General features: G+C 39.9%; 1 protein-coding gene across 1 annotated transcript in view; it reads right to left on the reverse strand.

The window, feature by feature from the left end:
* Positions 1 to 19,147, reverse strand: part of gnb1l (guanine nucleotide binding protein (G protein), beta polypeptide 1-like) — a 46,195-nt gene that overhangs the window by 17,775 nt on the left and 9,273 nt on the right. The window contains exons 2-5 of the mRNA XM_061672969.1: positions 15,222 to 15,376; positions 10,353 to 10,478; positions 10,098 to 10,260; positions 4,623 to 4,715 (exon numbers count right to left, since the gene is read on the reverse strand). Of these exons, the coding sequence (XP_061528953.1) occupies positions 4,623 to 4,715; positions 10,098 to 10,260; positions 10,353 to 10,478; positions 15,222 to 15,331 (492 nt within the window). The 5' untranslated portion in view covers positions 15,332 to 15,376. The remainder of the gene's footprint in view (positions 1 to 4,622; positions 4,716 to 10,097; positions 10,261 to 10,352; positions 10,479 to 15,221; positions 15,377 to 19,147) is intronic.

The following is a 19,147-nucleotide window of genomic DNA, read 5'->3' on the forward strand; positions in this document are numbered from 1 at the left end:
AATTAATTTTTTTTCTGTCAAAATGGGGTGCTGTGTGTACATTAATGAGGGAAAAAATGAACTTAAACGGTTTTAGCAAATGGCTGCAATATAACAAAGAGTGAACAATTTAAGGGGGTCTGAATACTTTCCGTACCCACTGTATTTAAAAAAAACAATATTTCACAAATTCTGCCAGGGTTTGTAAACTTATGAGCACAACTGTACATATATGCAGTCACATGTACCCCTGTCATATTAGAACGAAAGTCTAGACTACACCTTGCTCATAACCTCTAGGTGGCGGTGGCATATTGGAATGAGAGTATAAACCTCTCTCACAACCTCCAGATGGCGGCATACATTCATAAAATGTGAAAAGTTTTTTTCCGTTTCCCCCCTATACCTATGTATAATGCGCACGATTGACTTTTGACAATTTGGGAGGGGGGGTGGGAGGGGGGAATGGGCATTATACACAAGACATTACGGTGGATACTAATCAAAATTAATCACAAGTGGGATGACATCATATGCAGTTTCGTGAAGTAAAAACGTCTTTGACAGTTTCGGCAAAAATACTCCATCGTAGAAAATTGGTGCGGTAGTGTATGTAAATTAGCTGCATTATTGCATCAACGTGGGGAAGAAATTCAGAGAAACAAATACACTCGTATACTTCTTGAGCGTGGTCTTAAATGGAATCAATTTCTAAACTTTTATTAGGGTAGTTCGAGGCACAGTCGAAGACTACCGGTGTATTACATTGTGTTTGTTTACTGTTATTGTAGGTTTTTTATTGTCGTGGAGTAACAAAATACAGATCCATCAAACTATCTTTTTCATTCAAATGTTAATTGGTTGGATGCATGATACGCAGATTTGCTGAGTCATCATGTCAAAGTCTACAACGTGATATTTCATAGATGTTATGGCGCTTTTTAAGCAGATGTTTTCTTTCAATCCATTCAATTATTGAATTATTGAATTAATTTATATTCACTTTTCCTGCCTCCCTCCAGCTATAATGTGTTTAGACTTTACACCGATCTGATCGGCCTGATCCGTATCGGCCGACATTTAGCATTTTATGCTGATCGGCTGATTGGGTTATAATGTCATAATTCGCCGATCCGATCAATGACGTCATTGATTGGCTCCGCAAAAGACATTTAAGGATACACCCCTGTCTCAATTGTCCAATAAGTGTAAATTAATGTTTGATACAAAACATTTACACTTCAGTCAGGTAACACCTCTGTCTCATTTCATTGTGCTGCTGCTGTTGCTATCAAAAATCAACAGCCACATAACCAGCAGCCTGTTTACTATTGTGGCTAGTTGAGGCCCTGTATGGCACTGTTCCAACATAAGGAACTAATCATTTCCTTGGGTTTGTGTCCACCATGTTGTCATGGCTACGATGCATCAAGGTGATGAGCTGAGAGTGATGGATATCTGTATAGGAACATTTCCTTTTCCTCACCAGCCTCTGTTCACTACAAAAGCCTTGCAGATCATACATCACCACTGTTCCCCAGGCTGAGCCCTACATCACAAGTGAAGTCAAACCCACATGTGGAGGCACTTTCTTCCCACACTTTGCAAAGCTCTTGCTTTCGTAGCAAATCGGACATACAGTAAATTCTGTCAGGTTTAATACGTGGGCGGGAGTTTCTAATTAAGGCTGGGAGGGATGCAGAAGTCAGAACAAAGTTTTATTTTTTAATGTTACCTTAAAATAGTGGGAAAAAAAACATATTTCATTGTCACAGCATAATCAATCATTTAATGCAGGGGTCTATAATAGGAATTCCCCGGTCCTACTTTTTCACTTCAGAGCCGATATTGATATTGCAGCCTTGAATTTTGGCCGATACTGATATCGGTCCGATCCGATATCAGCAATAATGATTCGTACTTTACTTATTTCGTAGTATGGAATGTTAGAAAACGCTTGATGATTAGTCAAACAACAATAATCAGCAACAGTAGGTATGAGGAAAAACTGACAAAATTATTATTAACCAATGAGTTAAATAAAGTAAATTTTAAAAAAATGTGCTGCAATTGAATAAAATAAAAATTATTAGGAAATCCTGAAAATTAACTTCAATAAAACCAATAACAAAAACACATATTTAAATTGCAACATAACCACTGCCTAACTTAAACATAAGAATAGTCTACATTTGAATAGATTTAATAAAAAATAAATTAGAAAACCATGAAAAATAATCGGAAGAAATATCAAATCCAAACTGTACTTTTAAAGTGCAAAATAAAGTTCAATTCAGTTACGGTTATGACTGCACAGCTGCCAACTTCCAGAACAACTGGTCTAAATTTCCATATTTTTTAAATTCTGACAAAAACATGACCACGAGACAGTTTTTGCAGTATATTATGTAATGGGATAAAACTAATTGTGCATATTGTTCAACAGCAGAACATAATCATTACTCTATAATCATAATTTTTAATAAATTATGGCTTCAATATTTGTTATTTCAATGTATTTATTGCATCAACTTTGTAATGGCAGATGGAGTTGCACCCAAATGTCTACTCCTGCATGCTATTTCTGTATTTCGTGTATCCACTATTGCTGCCGAAACGATGCAAATTTCCTCATTGTGTGGAGTTTGCATGTTCTCCCCGTGCCTGCGTGGGTTTTCTTCCCACATCCCAAAAACATGCATGGTAGGTCAATTGGCAACTCTAAATTGCCCGTAGGTGTGACTGTGAGTTCGAATGGTTGTTTTGTTTATATGTAGCCTGCGATTGGGTGGCGACCAGTTCAGGGTGTACCACGCCTCTCGCCCGAGGATAGCTGGGATAGGCTCCAGCACACCTGTGACCCAAGTGAAGATAAGCAGTACAGAAAATGGATGGATGGATGGGACTAATAAAGGTTACCTTATATTATAAATCACCTGATCGCTTATTTCGGTGTTTTTCGACTACATGTCAAAATAGATTTGCAATTAGCATGGCTTCTCCGTCTTTCTCCTGTTAATTACTCCTCATCCTGCCTTCGTGATAATGATACTTGTCAGATGTGTATCTTATTCGCTGCCATGGAGGCGAAGATTAGTGACTTATGCTGCGTTGAGATGGGACGCAACGCAAACTTTTGCCTCTGCGGCTTGGCATCGTATTTAGCCAAGTCAGCAGTAGCTCATCGGTAACTGGGGCGGCGCAAAATAGAGTGCACCAAGCATTGGCCGATACGAACAGCAGAAAGCAGGGATGTTGGGCGAATTTTCAATGTGGACACGGCGTTTTTTTTATTTATTTTTTTTAACAATACAGTGCACAGAACCACACGCTGGCTGCGGTTTTTGTTAGTGTCGTCGGCTATTTTAATTCGGTGACAAACGTGTTTATGCTGAAAATGCACTTTTGAAACATTTTCGAAAATTCGGTGCATCACTATATAAAGGCCTTTCTTGTATGGCCTACACACATTTACAACTTATGTGTCCAGAGGTGGAAGTGCCAGTAACAAAAGTTAAGTTAAAGTGTGCACACAGTGAGGCCTTCCATGGGCTTTGTCTGAGGAAGCAAAACAGAAGAAATATGCCGCATCTAGCATCAGCCTGAAATGATGGAGAAATTCTAGGGGCTTTCAACTTTGAAGTTAGATGACGGCATGTTATTGTATCATTTGTTATGACATAATTGAACATGAGATAATTGATCATCAAGTTTCCTGGCATTCAGCTTTAAACCAACTAGTCGTTCACAATCATAAATCAGCTGATGAACGTACTGTAATCATAGGGAAAATGTAAAATCATATAAATCATACACCAATGCAAACAAATGTATGTGCTGAATTAAAAAAATAAATAAAATAAAAATTAAAAAAATCAATTTGAGGATATCTGTTATGTGTTTATTAAAACACATTTTTTAAAGCAACTCCCCACAAAGCTCAAAACACAACGCATCAATTATTAACCATGAAAATAATTACAGGGACTCGTTAATTTACAAAACAGAAAGAAAGCTTGTGCTGGGATCAGATTGGATGTACAGCTGCAGGCTGATATATGACTGAGAACTCCCAGCCATTCCAAACACTCTAATTACAGTGTTGGGACTCTCCAAGTCTAAAAGAAACGCTTGGAAAAATGGCCTCGGACGAGCTGTCGTGCTCTAAATTATGTGCCATGTCTTGCGTGTGAATTTTTGTTGACTTTCCTGTTAGTGCCCCTTGTTATGGGTTGCTAGCCAATCAGACTGACGCATATATCCATAAAAAATGTATAGCAAGGAAATACAAAGAGAGCAGAATCTATTGTACCTCAAAGGTTGACAGGCTGAACCCCCTGAACCTAACAATTTTGGCATAAATGCAGTTATTTCTATCTTTCGATAACAGACCAAAAATCATGGTTCAGTTTATGCCCTGGATTAAGATTTCAGTTCTGTTCACACTTGGTAAAGTAAAAGAATAAAATACAAAAGATAAAAGTCGTTTTTTTTTCTGGAAACAGGAACAAATTTAATGTGATAAAATGGTAAACTGATAGCAGTGAATTCCCGTTCAGAAAAATCTAAATACAAATCCACCTATTGTTACACAACTAATTGATACTATTGGTGAGCTGAAACAAGGACTGGTTGATGCTTACCTGCCAGAGTTTGACACACATGACCGATCCCGATTTTGAATCTGTTACCAGGCTGCACACCAGAGTCTTACTGGGTAGTTCAACAATCTTGACCTGCAGAAAACAAGAGAACGTTGCAATATCACAAATAATAAGTGACATTGATCCCCCAACCTGCACCCCCTCCCCCGCAAAAAAATTAAAAATAGAAAACACTTGTGGCAACTCAGAACAATAGTTTTGGTGTACATCATGCTTTAAGATGTTTGTGGTGAAAAGATACATATCTCTAATGCATATACAGTATACAATATACCAACGTTTGAATTGTTTTGTAAAGGCTTGCAAATGTGAACATTGATTTGTGAGCAGTCAGGCTTGCAGTTTTCTCTGTTACAACTATTTAAGCAAAAAGATACAGCTGCCGAGAACTGTAATTGAGACGATTGAAAAAAAATTGTGATTCTTTTTCCTTTACAGTGTGAGACTAACAATTTCACGTTCTTCAGCGAGTAAGCAGCCTCATACCTCTGCAGTTTGCATGTTTGTTTTCATAATTCAGACTCATTTATACACAGCTGTGTGTATGTACATCAAAGATCCTGTAAACGGCTTAATTTGACTGCCTGAATTTCAAATATAAAAAACAAAAGTAAGGCTGTAACCTGAAGCTGTCACTGTGGTTCCAGGACCTCCACAGATCAGAGGGTCTGCAACACACAGTGTGGCACCATCCATCATCACAGCGCAGCCACGACAGAGTCGATAATAAATCCAGCTGTAGCTGACACATGCCATGCCATGAATGGTCTTTTCCTGCACATACTGGTGCTCATTCTAAATAGCTTGAGTGAAGCTTGTAGCTACGCCAGCGTACCCAGATCGCTACAAAACGTCGTTCCTACTTTATACGGGTTGATGATTTGCGTATTCATTCTAATTAGGCCTCACACTCAATAGCCCTTAAGGCGACCAATCTGTTTTTCTGTCCAGCTTGTTTACATACATGCCTAATAAAGTGAGCCTTAAAGGACATGTCATTGCCCCAGGATAGCTGCTGTTCATGTGTTTGATCACCTTGACCATAAATAAAACATCCATGCTATTAATTAATTTCTCTCTGCCACAATCAGCAGGCAAGAAACCAAAGTCTTACTAATAACTATACAGTAACTATTTGTGTGTCTATTGCCATTTACACAACTGAACTCAGGGTTCCTACACATTTGAGATTACAAAATTCCATACTTTGTCCAGACTTCTTGGCTAAAAAAAAAAGTGTTGTGTCGTCAAAATAGAAAGTTTTACTAAGACAATTTATTTTCCCTTGCAATCCCTGACGACTTGACTATGAAGAGTCTTTCCAATCTCAAAACTTTCTAAGGGAATGTAAACACTATTCAGGACTCCAGCAAATACTGTAGATTTTCTACTTTGACAATGTTAAATAACAACCACAGGTATGACAAACAAAATCAGTTTTTACACGTATTCGGTATATTTATATATGACGGTTGATGCAAGCTCTCAGGTTGGAAAACATTTTACTCTGTCTGTCATTATTGACTGGGCGGCAGCATAAACCTGTCGCAGGGTATCATTCAAAACATCAACGGTAAAGTGTTCGGTTCGTATTTGTCAGTTTTTGTACCAGGAAGAGTCTCTGCATATTAATCGCCTATTTTGTTGTTTTATTAACGCTGATTTCATCCTTCTCGTCAGCGGGTTGATTTAAATCTTCGGCAATTAACTCTTTGTGCTGCTTGTGTCTTCCTTTTTCCCTCAAATCTTCAGCAGCATCCCAGTCATCAAACGTGCTGTAATCACCAAATACAGAGATTTATTATTGATGATTAAAGCACTAATTATTGTTTCTCATTCGCTAATTTCTGTCCTCAGAGTACGTCACGTTTACTTATCAGAAAATGTGACTGTGTCAGGTTGTTTGCTCGTATAATCTACCGGCTAAGGGTGTTGCGCAAGAACTACTTGTGACATTCGAACGGTGTACATTATCAGCAGATGATGTACACCGATTACATTTTCTGAGCCAATCAGAATTGAATATTCACCAGAATATGAGTATGGTATAATACTGTGTGCTCTCACACAAACATTGTGGCTGCCCTTCCAAGCGCATTAAAACAAACAAAACAACAACAAAAAAACACAGATTGATCGATATTATTTTTTAATATTAAGATGTTTTTGTTTTAGAAAATAGAACTTTTGTAACATTCTTGGAACTATTTTGTCATACAACAGTTTCTATTTCCCATACTTTTCCAGACAGATATTTCTGAAATCAAATTCCATACTTTTCCACACTTTCCATACTGGCTTAGGGACCCTGTAAACTACATTATATCCATGGCTGTGAAAATCAAAGCTGTTGCATACTGGCAAGTGCGTATGTATCATTGCCTCTAATCATGGGTGTCATATTTGAGCACGATAAGCATCTGTCTGCACCAGTTATGCCTGTGTAATTGAGTGGAGAAACAAAATCAACAGTGGTCTCCTTCTTGGTCTGGGATGTTGCATGAGTGTGTGTGTTTTCTGTCTGTGTCTGTTAGGACAATGGTATTATTGAGGTGCTGGGGAGTCCAAGGCGCCCTGGTGCCTGGCCTACTGGATGGGGGTTAGCAGAGGTGCATTTGGTTGGATCAGGTGACTCTTCTGTCCCTTTCAAGTGTGGCTCCTCCACAGTAGCGCAAGTAACATGAATCTGAATGCAATAAAAGATGCCTGAATAGCAGACAGCCCTCTACCTGCTTTGACAATGGCCCAGCACTAGACATTACAGGCCAGTGGGTGTTGAGCATGACACATGACCAAACAAATGACCAGACACAAAGATTTTATCAAGCACTCCATCTCATTAGGCCAGGGAATGTCAATTCTCACAAGTCAATTAACAACACAATTAACAATCCTTACAGTGCTCATCCAGTATTGGAACAGTAAGGCCAATTTCTTGGATTGGAATTTTTATTTATTGCTTGATCAAAAGATAAAATATGAGGCAATATATCGAAAATTCAGATTCCATTTTCAGGTATATACAGTATAAACAACTTTTGTTTGAACCCTACCATTTTCATGTGATAAAGTATTGGAACATGGAACTGATAGGTGCATTTTGTTGCCCAGGTGAGTCCTGTTGCATTGATTAACAATGAATAGTGCTTAACGTCTCCAGATTTGGGTTGTGCCTGTGAAGACTACATGTATATGTCAGTAGTTTGAGGTGTAACCAAAGTGAAAACCAGAGAACTATGTATGGGGTGAAAAATGAGCAAATGCAAAGGGGAGAAAAGAATGAATCAGTCTCTGTACAAACATTGACCATAGCCAATACAACCATTTGGAATGTCCTGAGGAAGAGAATAACCGCTGGTGCACAATGTAATAGACATCCAACGTGTAGTAAAAAAAGCAGCAGTTGATGACAGAAATATTTTGAGAGCTGGAAAGAAAGAACTTAAAACAACTGCCAGTGACATCAGTCACAAACTCAAGAGGGCAGGTGTGAAGACCATGACTGTGAACAAAAGCACAGATGAGACACTTGAACACAGGTGTCAAACTCAAGGCCCAGGGGCCACATCCGGACCACCACATCCTTTGATATGGTACCAAAAAGCAAATCATTTGGGTCAACTTCCATGATCCTTGTTAAAATCTGTACAGAAATTTCAAATTGTTATATGAAATGAATAATAACTTTGAGCTACTGCAAACATTATTTATGTATTTAAACAAACCACTTTTTACAGTAACTTGAACAATAGTTGAACAAACTATTCACGTTGACTTTTGATTTCAAAAGTAGTTATCCATCAAATTGTTGTGTACATGTAATACTATGGCAATGAAACATTTATATTTTAGGGGTGTCAAACACATTTTTGTCATGGGCTACATTGTAGTTATAGTTTCCCTAAGAGGGCCATTATGACTGCAAAACCATAAAAACATTTCCTCGTCTCATATTATTACATATACACAAACCGTATTTATTAAATATGACAATTAAAAATTTTGGCACAAATTTTTACAAGAGTCATGGAAATTGACGCAGAATTTGCTTTCACGGGCCACATAAAATGATGTGGTGTGCCAGGGCTGGCTCCCAGGCCTTGAGTTTGGCACCTGTGATTTATATGTGGGGAGGGGAGAAGAAATATTAAAACTGGAAAGCTCACAACCTTCACTTCCCACTTCCCATAATATTTGTCTGATTTTCCATGTTTAAAACATTTTGTCAAGAACATTACCCAGGGACAGTTAATGCAGTATATTATGTAATAGGATAAACATAATTCTTTGTACTGTTCAATTCCACAACATAATAATTCATCTATAATCATTAATAAATTATGGCTTCAATATTTGTTATTTTAATGTATTCATTGCATCAAAGTTGTGAAGGCGGATGCAGTTGCAACCTCGATCAAAATATGAAATTGCAACGTGACATCGTCAAAAATATCTAAGGATCGTAGGAATTAGCCTTTACCAATTCTGTTTTCAACCGTAGTAAACATTTTTATTAAATCATATTAATCAGATCTCAAAAGTCAAAATTAAAACTCAGCACTAAGGCTGCAACTAAAGATTATTTTAATAATCAATACTTCAGATGATTATTTTTCGATTGATTGATAAATCGGCGAAAAAAACATTACATTTCCATGCCTTTATTAAAAAAAGGATATACTGTAATTTCAAATTGGCAATGCAGAATAGTGCACAAACAGGTTGCTGCATGAACACCCCAGAGCTCTTAAAGTAATAAATGATGAATATAAAAACATCAACTAAGTGTTGATGTCAAATAGCTTTACAATAGACCTTGGACCAACACACAAAAACATACAAATGTATGCTATACAACATCTCCCAAATACATATATATTTTAATTAAAGTACACAAAAATAGGTATTTTGTGTTGTTTAAAAGGGACATAAGCTTTCAGAACAATAAATGATCAATAATAAAGAACAAGGAAAAACATTTGAGCATACACAAATATATACTCTGGCCTTAGTGTCACAACAGTGACACTAGAACCTTATTCATCAAATTGTTACCATCACTGTAGTAAGTGTAAGTTAACTTTATTTATAGAGCAAAATAATGTGTACCACTTTTAAAGCTTTTTTCAAGGCACTCAAAAATGCTTTGATTATTTATAAACCACATTTAAACAGTTTCGGGTGACTAAGTGCTATACGAAAAAACATAACTGAAGTAAAAATAAAATAAAATAAAATAGCCTGCACCTACCAGCTGTTCAATGTGGACACGCCGGTAAAGTCAGACACTGGATTTCTTTTTCCCAATATCCAGAATAATCAGTGTTTTGGCCGTAATGAATCAACGTTCAGTGATTTCCGGAACAAAATAAGGACGTTCCATAACATTTGGCAGCTCTGAGAAATCATTCAGCCTGTCCTGTATAAATTAGTGAGTGATCCATGAGATCTCACCTCCTCAATTTGTTGTCCTGCAAAGGCGAGTAGGCACGTCCGCTGCCCTGTCTCCAGTACGGAGCACTGACAGAATCCAACACTTCCTGTCGTGAGAGAGTCCATCAGCTCACTGGAACCTTTGCTCAGATCCCAAAGACAGATCCTCATGTCCCGTCCCTGACTTATCCATCAAGACAAAAAGAAGAGAGATAGATGTTTCATCAATTAATGTGAGGGGAACCAGAACCATATAACCAACAACAGCATACTGACCTAATGAGTGTATCTGCCGAGGGAAGTGTACTGACCCAGATGACTGAACTCCCAGAATGACCTTCGACAGTTCTCTCTGCCCTCCTGGTGTTAAGATTCCACATATGGATGGCACCCTTCCCCGAGCTGCAAAAATTGAAAGGCTAAAAAAAAAACTGTAAAATGTAAATGAGCTTACGCCCAGAGAAGTTGCCGGTGTTGCTGGAGGTTGTTGATATATAATAACAATAATAATAATAATTTTACTTATAAAGCGCTTTTCTAGACACGCAAAGACAGTTAACAGTACAGGGAAAAGCAGATACAAAGTACCATTTAAACATTAAAAACCATGACAAAAAGAGGAGTTTTGGTGAAGTTTTGGTGCAGTCACGGGCGTGTTTTGGGAGTGGGTTTCGCTTTGCACGGTAGAGTTTTAACTTGCATTTGTAGATGTAGCGACGAATTGTGTTTACTGACGATTGTTCCTGAGCAAACGTGAAAATATTCTCCACACAATGATGCCAGTTTTTAATACAGTGCCGCCTGAGGGATTGAAGGTGACGAGCATTCAATGTTGGTTTTCGGTCAAGGCACTTATGTGCAGAGATTTCTCCAGATTCTCTGAATTTTTTGATGATATTTTGACTGTAGATCAGGGGTGTCAACATGCGGCCCACGGGCCAGAACCGGCCCGGTCAGGTGGCCCAATATGTCCCGCGGGCATTGTTCTGCCTGTCAGGCAAGTTTTAGTTCATTGATACATACAGACTCTTATTTTGAAACTCATGCTTTTATTTTGACACAAGAACCGTAGAACCAGAAGTGCTGTGAGTTGTGTGACGTAACTGGCGCGAAGCTGAAAGAGAGCAAAACAAGCAGGGTCAGCGGGGCATGCCTCCAAATCATATGCAGTAAGAGAGTGAGACTTTTTGTGAAGCAATGCCTTTATATGTATCAAATAATGTATTGTTTGTTAACTAATTTCATGTGTGAAAGCCGGCATGGGAGTTTGCTAAAAAAACACACAAAGGACTCCAAGATGGTGAGAAATAGGATTCTCTGGTCTGATGAGACCAAGATAGAAATTGTTGGCCTTAATTCTAAGTGGCATGTGTGGATAAAACCAGGCACTGCTCATCACCTGTCCAGTACAGTCCCAACAGTGAAGCATGGTGGTGGCAGCATCATGCTGTGGGTGTGTTTTTCAGCTGCAGGGACAGGTTGCAATCGAAGAAAAGATGAATCCCGCCAGGTACAGAGATATCCTGGACAAAAACCTTCTCCAAAGTGATCAGAACCTCAGACTGGGATAAAGGTTCACCTTAAAAAAAAACAATTACCCTAAGCACACAGCTAAAATACTGAAGGAGTGGCTTCAGAACAACTCCGCGACTGTCTTTGAATGGTCCAGCCATCGCCCTGACTTAAAAAAAATTCACTGGTTTTTAAGCCAGTGATGTTATTAAAAACAATTCACATCACTGGAAAGATCTGAAAATGGCTGCCCACCAACGTTCACCATCCAACCGGACAGAACTGGAGAGGAACTTCAAGGAGGAATGGCAGATGATCCCTAAATCCAGGTGTGAAAAACATGTTGCATCATTCCCAAAAAGACGCATGGCCGTATTAGCTCAAAAGGGTGCTTCCACTCAATACTGAGCAAATGAGCAGATGACACCACTATCATCGGCCTCATCAAAGACGGTGACGAGTCTGCATATCGACAGGAAATGGAGCGGCTGGAGCTGTGGTGCAGCTGACACAACCAGGAGCTGAACACGCTCAAGACTGTAGAGATGATCGTGGACTTCAGAAGGCATCGTTCGCCACAGCTGCCCCTCACGGTGTCCAGCTGCCTTGTGTCAACCGTCGAGACCTTCAAGTTCCTGGGAATTACAGTCTCTCAGGACCTGAAGTGGGCGATCAACATCAACTCCGTCCTCAAAAAGGCCCAGCAGAGGATGTACTTCCTGCGGCTTCTGAGAAAGCACGGCCTGCCACAGAAGCTGCTGAGGCAGTTCTACACAGCGATCATCGAATCAGTCCAGTATTCTTCCATCACAGTCTGGTTTGGTGCTGCTACAAAAAAGGACAAACTCTGACTGCAACGGACAATCAAAACTGCTAAAAGGATTGTCGGTACCCCCCTACCCACCCTTGAGGACTTGCACGCTGCCAGAACTCAGACAAGAGGGTGCAAAATCCTCTTGGACCCTTCACATCCTGGTCACCAGCTCTTCCAGCTCCTTCCCTCATGTAGGCGCTACCGAACAATGCAAACTAAAACTAGCAGACATTCCAACAACTTCTTCCCTCTTGCCATTAACTTCTTAAACAGCTAACTTACAATTCCATTGCAGGTTAGCTGTGCTGCTTGTCTTGAGTTTGTTGTCACATTTCTGTCGGGCCAATTATACATTACTCGTGCACTCACTGTAGTTGTCTCGCCACGCTGCACTATTTGCATATCTGTTGTTGACCAATACTGGCCACTCATGCCAGAGTAGCATCTGCACCACTTGCACACTGAGTGAGGAGTATTTGCAACATTTGCACAATCGACATTGTCCCAGATTATCGCACTACTAGTCACTGTAAACTGCATACATTCCTTGAAGTCTCGGCGCACTTTGCACAATGGTCATTGCACTGGACTATTGCCATATTAGTCATTCACACTGGTCCAATTGCAAGAGGACTCTGCATCTTTTTGCATAATTGTCTAAAAATAAATAAATAAATAAAAATACAAAATTGTATCCGCATTAACAGATTACTAGCAACCTTTTATTGCTCAGTGACTTTCTTTCTCATTGTCTTTATGTTTCAAAAGTATTCTCTGTCAATTGACTGTTTGTTGTCTATATTTAATTGAATACACTACAAAGACAAGATATTTAATGTTAAAACTGATCAACTTTATTGTTTTTAGCAAATAATCATTAACTTAGAATTTTATGGCTGCAACACATTCCAAAAAAGATGGGACAGGGTCATGTTTCCCACTGTGTTACATCACCTTTTCTTTTAAAAACATTCAATAAACGTTTGGGAACTGAGGACACTAATTGTTGAAGCTTTGTAGGTGGAATTCTTTCCCATTATCGCTTGATGTACAGCTTCAGCTGTTCAACAGTCCGGGGTCTCCGATGTTGTATTTTATACTTCATAACGTGCCGCACATTTTTAATGGGAGACAGGTCTGGACTGCAGGAAGGCCAGTCTAGTACCAGCACTCTTTTACTACGAAGCCACGCTGTGGTAACACGAGCAGAATGTGGTTTGGCATTGTCTTGCTGAAACAAGCAGCGGTGTCCATGAAAAACACGTTGCTTGGATGGCAGCATATGTTTCTCCAAACCCTGTATGTGCCTTTCAGCATTAATGGTGCCTTCAGAGATGTGTAAGTTACCCATGCCATTGGCACTAACACAGCCCCATACCATCACAGATGCTGGCTTTTGAACTTTGCGTCCATAACAGTCCGGATGGTTCTTTTCCTCTTTGGCCCGGAGGACACGACGTCCACAATTTCCAAAAACAATTCGAAATGTAGACTCGTCGGACCACAGAACACTTTTCCGCTTTGCATCAGTCCATCTTAGATGAGCTCGGGCCCAGATAAGCCGGCGCCGTTTCTGGGTGTTGTTGATAAATTGCTTTTTATTGAATTTCAAGTGGTCACTGATGGTGTAGTGGTACACTAGCCTGACTTTGGTGCAGGCAGCGTGAGTTCAGTTCCCACTCAGTGACGGTGTGAATGTGAGTGCGAATGGTTGTCCGTGTCGATATGTGCCCTGCGACTGACTGGCGACCAGTTCAGGGTGTAGTCCGCCTTTCGTCCGAAGTCAGCTGGGATAGGCTCCAGCGTCCCGCGACCCTAACTAGGATAAGCGGTGTTGAAAATGGATGGATGGATGAATTTCAAGTTGCACTTATGGATGGATGTAGCACCGAACTATATTTACTGACATTGGTTTTCTGAAAAGTGTTCCTGAGCCCATGTGGTTACACATTGATGTCAGTTTTTAGTGCAGTGCCGCCCGAGGGATCGAAGGTCACGGGCATTCAATGTTGGTTTTTGGCGTTGCTGCTTACATGCAGTGATTTCTCCAGAATCTGTGAGCCTTTTGATTATATTATGGACCGTAGATGATGAAATCCCTAAATTCCTTGCAATTGTACGTTGAGGAACATTGTCCTTAAACTGTTTGACTATTTTCTCATGCACATGTTCACAAAGAGGTGAACCTCGACCCATCTTTGCTTGCGAATGACTGAGCAATTCAGGGAAGCTCCTTTTATACCCAATCATGGCACCCACCTGTTCCCAATTAGCCTGTTCACCTGTGGGATGTTCCAAACAGGTGTTTGATGCACGTTCCTCAACTTTCTCAGTCTTTTTTGCCACCGGTCCCAGCTTTTTTGGAATGTGTTGCAGCCATAAAATTCTAAGTTAATGATTATTTGCTCAAAACAATAAGGTTTGTTAGTGTGAACATTAAATATCTTGCCTTTGTAGTGTATTCAATTAAATATAGGTTTAACATGATTTGCAAATCATTGTATTCTGTTTTTTTTTGTTTTGTTTAACACAACGTCCCAACGTCATTGGAATTGGGGTTGTAGATCACTAAATATGGCGATGTCCACGCAAGCATCTTGTGTGACATTTGCAATACATTTTGAACCGTAACAATGGCTTTCATCACAACGGGGTGGGAGAAGTTAGTTTTGGGTATTAAACTTCATACCAGGTCGTGGTTTTCTGTTATTGCTTCAAAAAACAATAATGTGTACACCACTATAGCTGGTTACTGAAGCAAAATCAAAGGCAACCAATTCACTTCTATTTGTGGGGAAGAAAGGAGTTGAATGCCTTACCCAGAGAAGAGGAGGGGAGTGTCCCCTCCATGGCAACTGAAGTGGAGGGTGTTGAAGGGTCCACTGGCACCCCTTAGGGTGTAGATTGGGGACGGAGCTGGCCGAGACATCACCAGAGTTCATGAAGTCACAACAAAGCCATACCCTGATGCCCACTGAAACGGAAAAGGCAAAAACTAAATTTCAAGTAATATAGTTATATTATGTGGTAATATTGTGAAACTCTTTGAACAGAAATATAAAGGGCCGGATTTACTTGAGGTTTGTGAGTGGAAAAATGGGCACAAACCTGATTGCTTACCCAAAGAGATGTGGAAGCTGATCTACTAACTGGGCACACCCAGAATTACATTTGCTGTTGAGTTCATTTTTCATGTTCTTGGAGGGGTATATGCAAAAAGATTAATTTAGCATGTGCAATGTGATTTATCAAGCCTGAACTGACTTGATGAATTGCTAATTTCGAGTCTTTAAATACTACATCTGAAAGGCAGGTGCAAATCGTCAGGGAGAGCTTTTCCACTCCTATAAATACTGTATTCATTAAACACCAGAAACTAAAAATTATTACGACATTTCCTCTAATCAGCAATGTGATTTCTGAGCTTCTGAATGATCTAAGGGCAGGCAGACCAGGAGCCAGTCAAATGAAGCTGTCATGCCATGTCACTTATGACAAAACACTTTTCAACCCAGCATTATCTTCTGTCTGGGTCATTTCACTTAGTGCTAGCCTCTCCCAAAGCAGTTTTTCAGGTGTGCTGTCCTAAGTTTTAAATGCAATGTTATGCAGAATGGGCAGATGTGTACAATTCATACACACATGGGGTGAGTTAAATCAAACAAAACATGGCTTTTAGGAAGTTGCTGTGGTCCCCACAATTACTGGAGCAAAAGATTTCTATTCTTCCACTAACACTTTCAATTGCATCAATTCAAACTTGATTTTGCGCTTGCGGTGCGCTCCCAAATTTTCCATGTTGAAAACCATCAGAGCCACCTAAAGTGTAAAACCCTCTTTAAAATACAGAGGTCTATATTATTCCACTTTTGCCAAAAGCATGCGTCATTTGTTAGTGAGTGCACATGCGACACACTATTTGGGATCTTAGTAAATCAGGCCCACAGTGTTGAAAATTAATCATATTCTACACTCAGATGAAGAATTACTTGCAATGGGGCAGACCCATACAGAAAATCCATGTTTCTTCCCATTCCATCTCAGCAGTACCATAGAAGTAATAACTTTGTCAATCAGCTGAATGCAGCTTATCAAGCCCCACCGTGAAATCCAAAAAGAAGTATACCAAATACGCATACAGTATGAATCAGTTATCTTGGTACACTTCACAACAGTAAATGATGGAAACAAAACATTGTGTCTCATATCAAACTGAAGCAACCTTTACAACTTGGTGGAAACAAGTCACTAATGCCTGGATCAGATTACAAGACAAATGTGGTCTTGCATGATTGCACTATGTCAGACTACCACCATAAAATTTTGCCGTAGCTTGGTAAACCACTGGCAACACTAAACGACATTTATTACGATACCATTGTATCCTGTCTTTTACATTTACTGGACTTTATCTTTTTTTCGGAAATGCAATCTGACACTTTCACTGCGCTCTGAGTGCAGTGTTCAGAGAGGCAAAGCACGCTCCATTTTCTATGAATTTACAAACGAGCGTGTTGGCCATTGCAGGAATATGTCAGTGCGTCCGCCATACTTAATGTGTCAGTTCTGGCTGTAAACATCTCGTCCTGCCTGACGCTCCGGCCGTGGTCACCTCATTCACAGCGCTACGGCATTCCCAGAGTGTGGCACTCTGAATAACTGAACGACACACTCCAACAACGCACCGAGTTTATCAACGCTGTGGAGTGTAGAGAACGCACTTGGAGTGAATTTCCAAACATACCCCTTGTCAAATCAAACACTGTCAGGGAGGGCGGACCAGAAAACCTGTTACCGGTCAATGCAGCCGGACACACAAGTTACCATGGTGACGATAACAACAATGAATCGCACCAATGTATTGTATTGTGTTGGGGGGGAAAAGAACAAAAAGAGAAAAAAACGTGGTGTCGTCACCGGTGCTTAGGAGAGGGCTGTCCATTCAAGAAGAGCTTGAGGTATCTTCATGTACTTTTAATACGATACGACTCACAAGCAGGCAACATAATGTTATGAAGCCAAGCAAGCTAGTGCTAGCACTAACGTTAGACGTAAACATGCTGGCATTCTGTCTGATCATGCTCTAAAGCTTCGGTATTTGTGCGCGTGAATAAATGTTGACAACGGCGCCTAAGTTTGTTGACAACGACAAGCAAGGGAGGCTAAGCGCCGGTTGCAATCGCAATCCTATTGGTCAATGTCAAGGTGCGCTGTCGGAGAGTTGTCGTTGGATATGTCGTTGGAGATATCCCCAAAAATCCAACATGCTAGACTTTTCACTTTGGCGTCGTAGGGCTATTGTAGGGTCAAATGATTGGTCGTGGATTATGTCAAAGTTTTGTCACTACCGACAAAATATGTCGGGCGCGATCCTGGAGATCGGCCTTGATAGCTAATCGGGCCAATATTGGGGCTAAAATCCTGTAGTCTGATCTGGGCATAACTTGAACTTTTAGAAGAGAGTTTCAAGTTTTTTTGTCACACCAGACAGTTTCATGTACTGCCTGTATTTTCCCTATTTTTGTGACTACAAACCCTGCAGCTATTTTCTGGAGAAGCTCTTGTTCTTATCGACTTCCTCCTTCCAGTCTATAGGACAACAACTCTCTTACTCAATACGTCATGAATCACAACTTGTGACAGTTTAATTACAGTAAACAGATTCTGGCTACTCACTCCTAGAGGCACGTGTAAGATTGAGGCTTTATGTCGTCTGTCAGCTGAGGAAACCCATCCGACCGCAGGTAATCTGCCAAAAAACTATAAACTGCATTGGGATCACATAGGCACCTTTCAATAATCACATAAGAGTGCACATGTAACTATATGTGGAACAAAATATCGTATTAAAATGCGATATATAAATCTGAAATGACAGTCTCAGTGCACAAACAACAGATATCGATAGTGTCACTGTCTGACCTCCAAGAATGTCTGTTAGTCCCATTACAAACTGTGACCCTGTCATATGAGAAATGGACAGGAATGTTCTGTTTCAGTTTCCTTCTTATTAGAAATTGGCTTTGGAGCCTAAAAGCGCTTACACATTGTATTTAGTTTTCATGGTGATGGCGGCCGAGCACTAGCTTGCCCATATTTGGCGCTGGTCACGAAGTGACTGAATAGAAATTAGCCCGCTGCTGAATTCGACATAATGTAGGATGCAGCTCGGCGATATGGATTTGTCATTGTTCCAACGGAAAGCCCCGTCGTTTCTGATAATGAGGAGGAGGAGATGAGCAGCAACTAAAAACAGGGCTAAAAAAGAGGTAGTGATTAAATTCTGATGAAGCCCTGAAAGAACTTTTTGATATGGTGCTATGGTCTAGTGAAAGACTTTGCCTTGGTGTCAATGAAAAAAACAAAAACAAAACACCAAATGCATGAGTGTATCAAAATCAAACAAGGAGATCAAGTAATTGAACAGGTATAATTTTTCAGTTACCTAGGAACACTGCTAACTTCGGACGGTCACAATAAAAGGAAATTTGCAGAAGAATTACACTGGCAAAGGATTCTTTCAACAAAATGAGAAACTTCTTTATTGATAGAAAACTATCTTTGGAGTTATAAAATTGCCTTCTCAACACCTTTGTGTGGTCAGTATTAATGTGGCTGTCAGTCGTGGATGTTCACGGTGGAAACGTGGAGAAACATCACAGCAGCAGAAATTTTGGTTTTACCGACATATGTTCAAGATCTCCGAAGGTGATAGAATCACAAACGCGGAAGTTTTACGTCATGC

The sequence above is a fragment of the Phycodurus eques genome, chromosome 3 (assembly GCF_024500275.1).
Source record: "Phycodurus eques isolate BA_2022a chromosome 3, UOR_Pequ_1.1, whole genome shotgun sequence".
In the NCBI taxonomy this organism is placed as follows: Eukaryota; Metazoa; Chordata; class Actinopteri; order Syngnathiformes; family Syngnathidae; genus Phycodurus; species Phycodurus eques.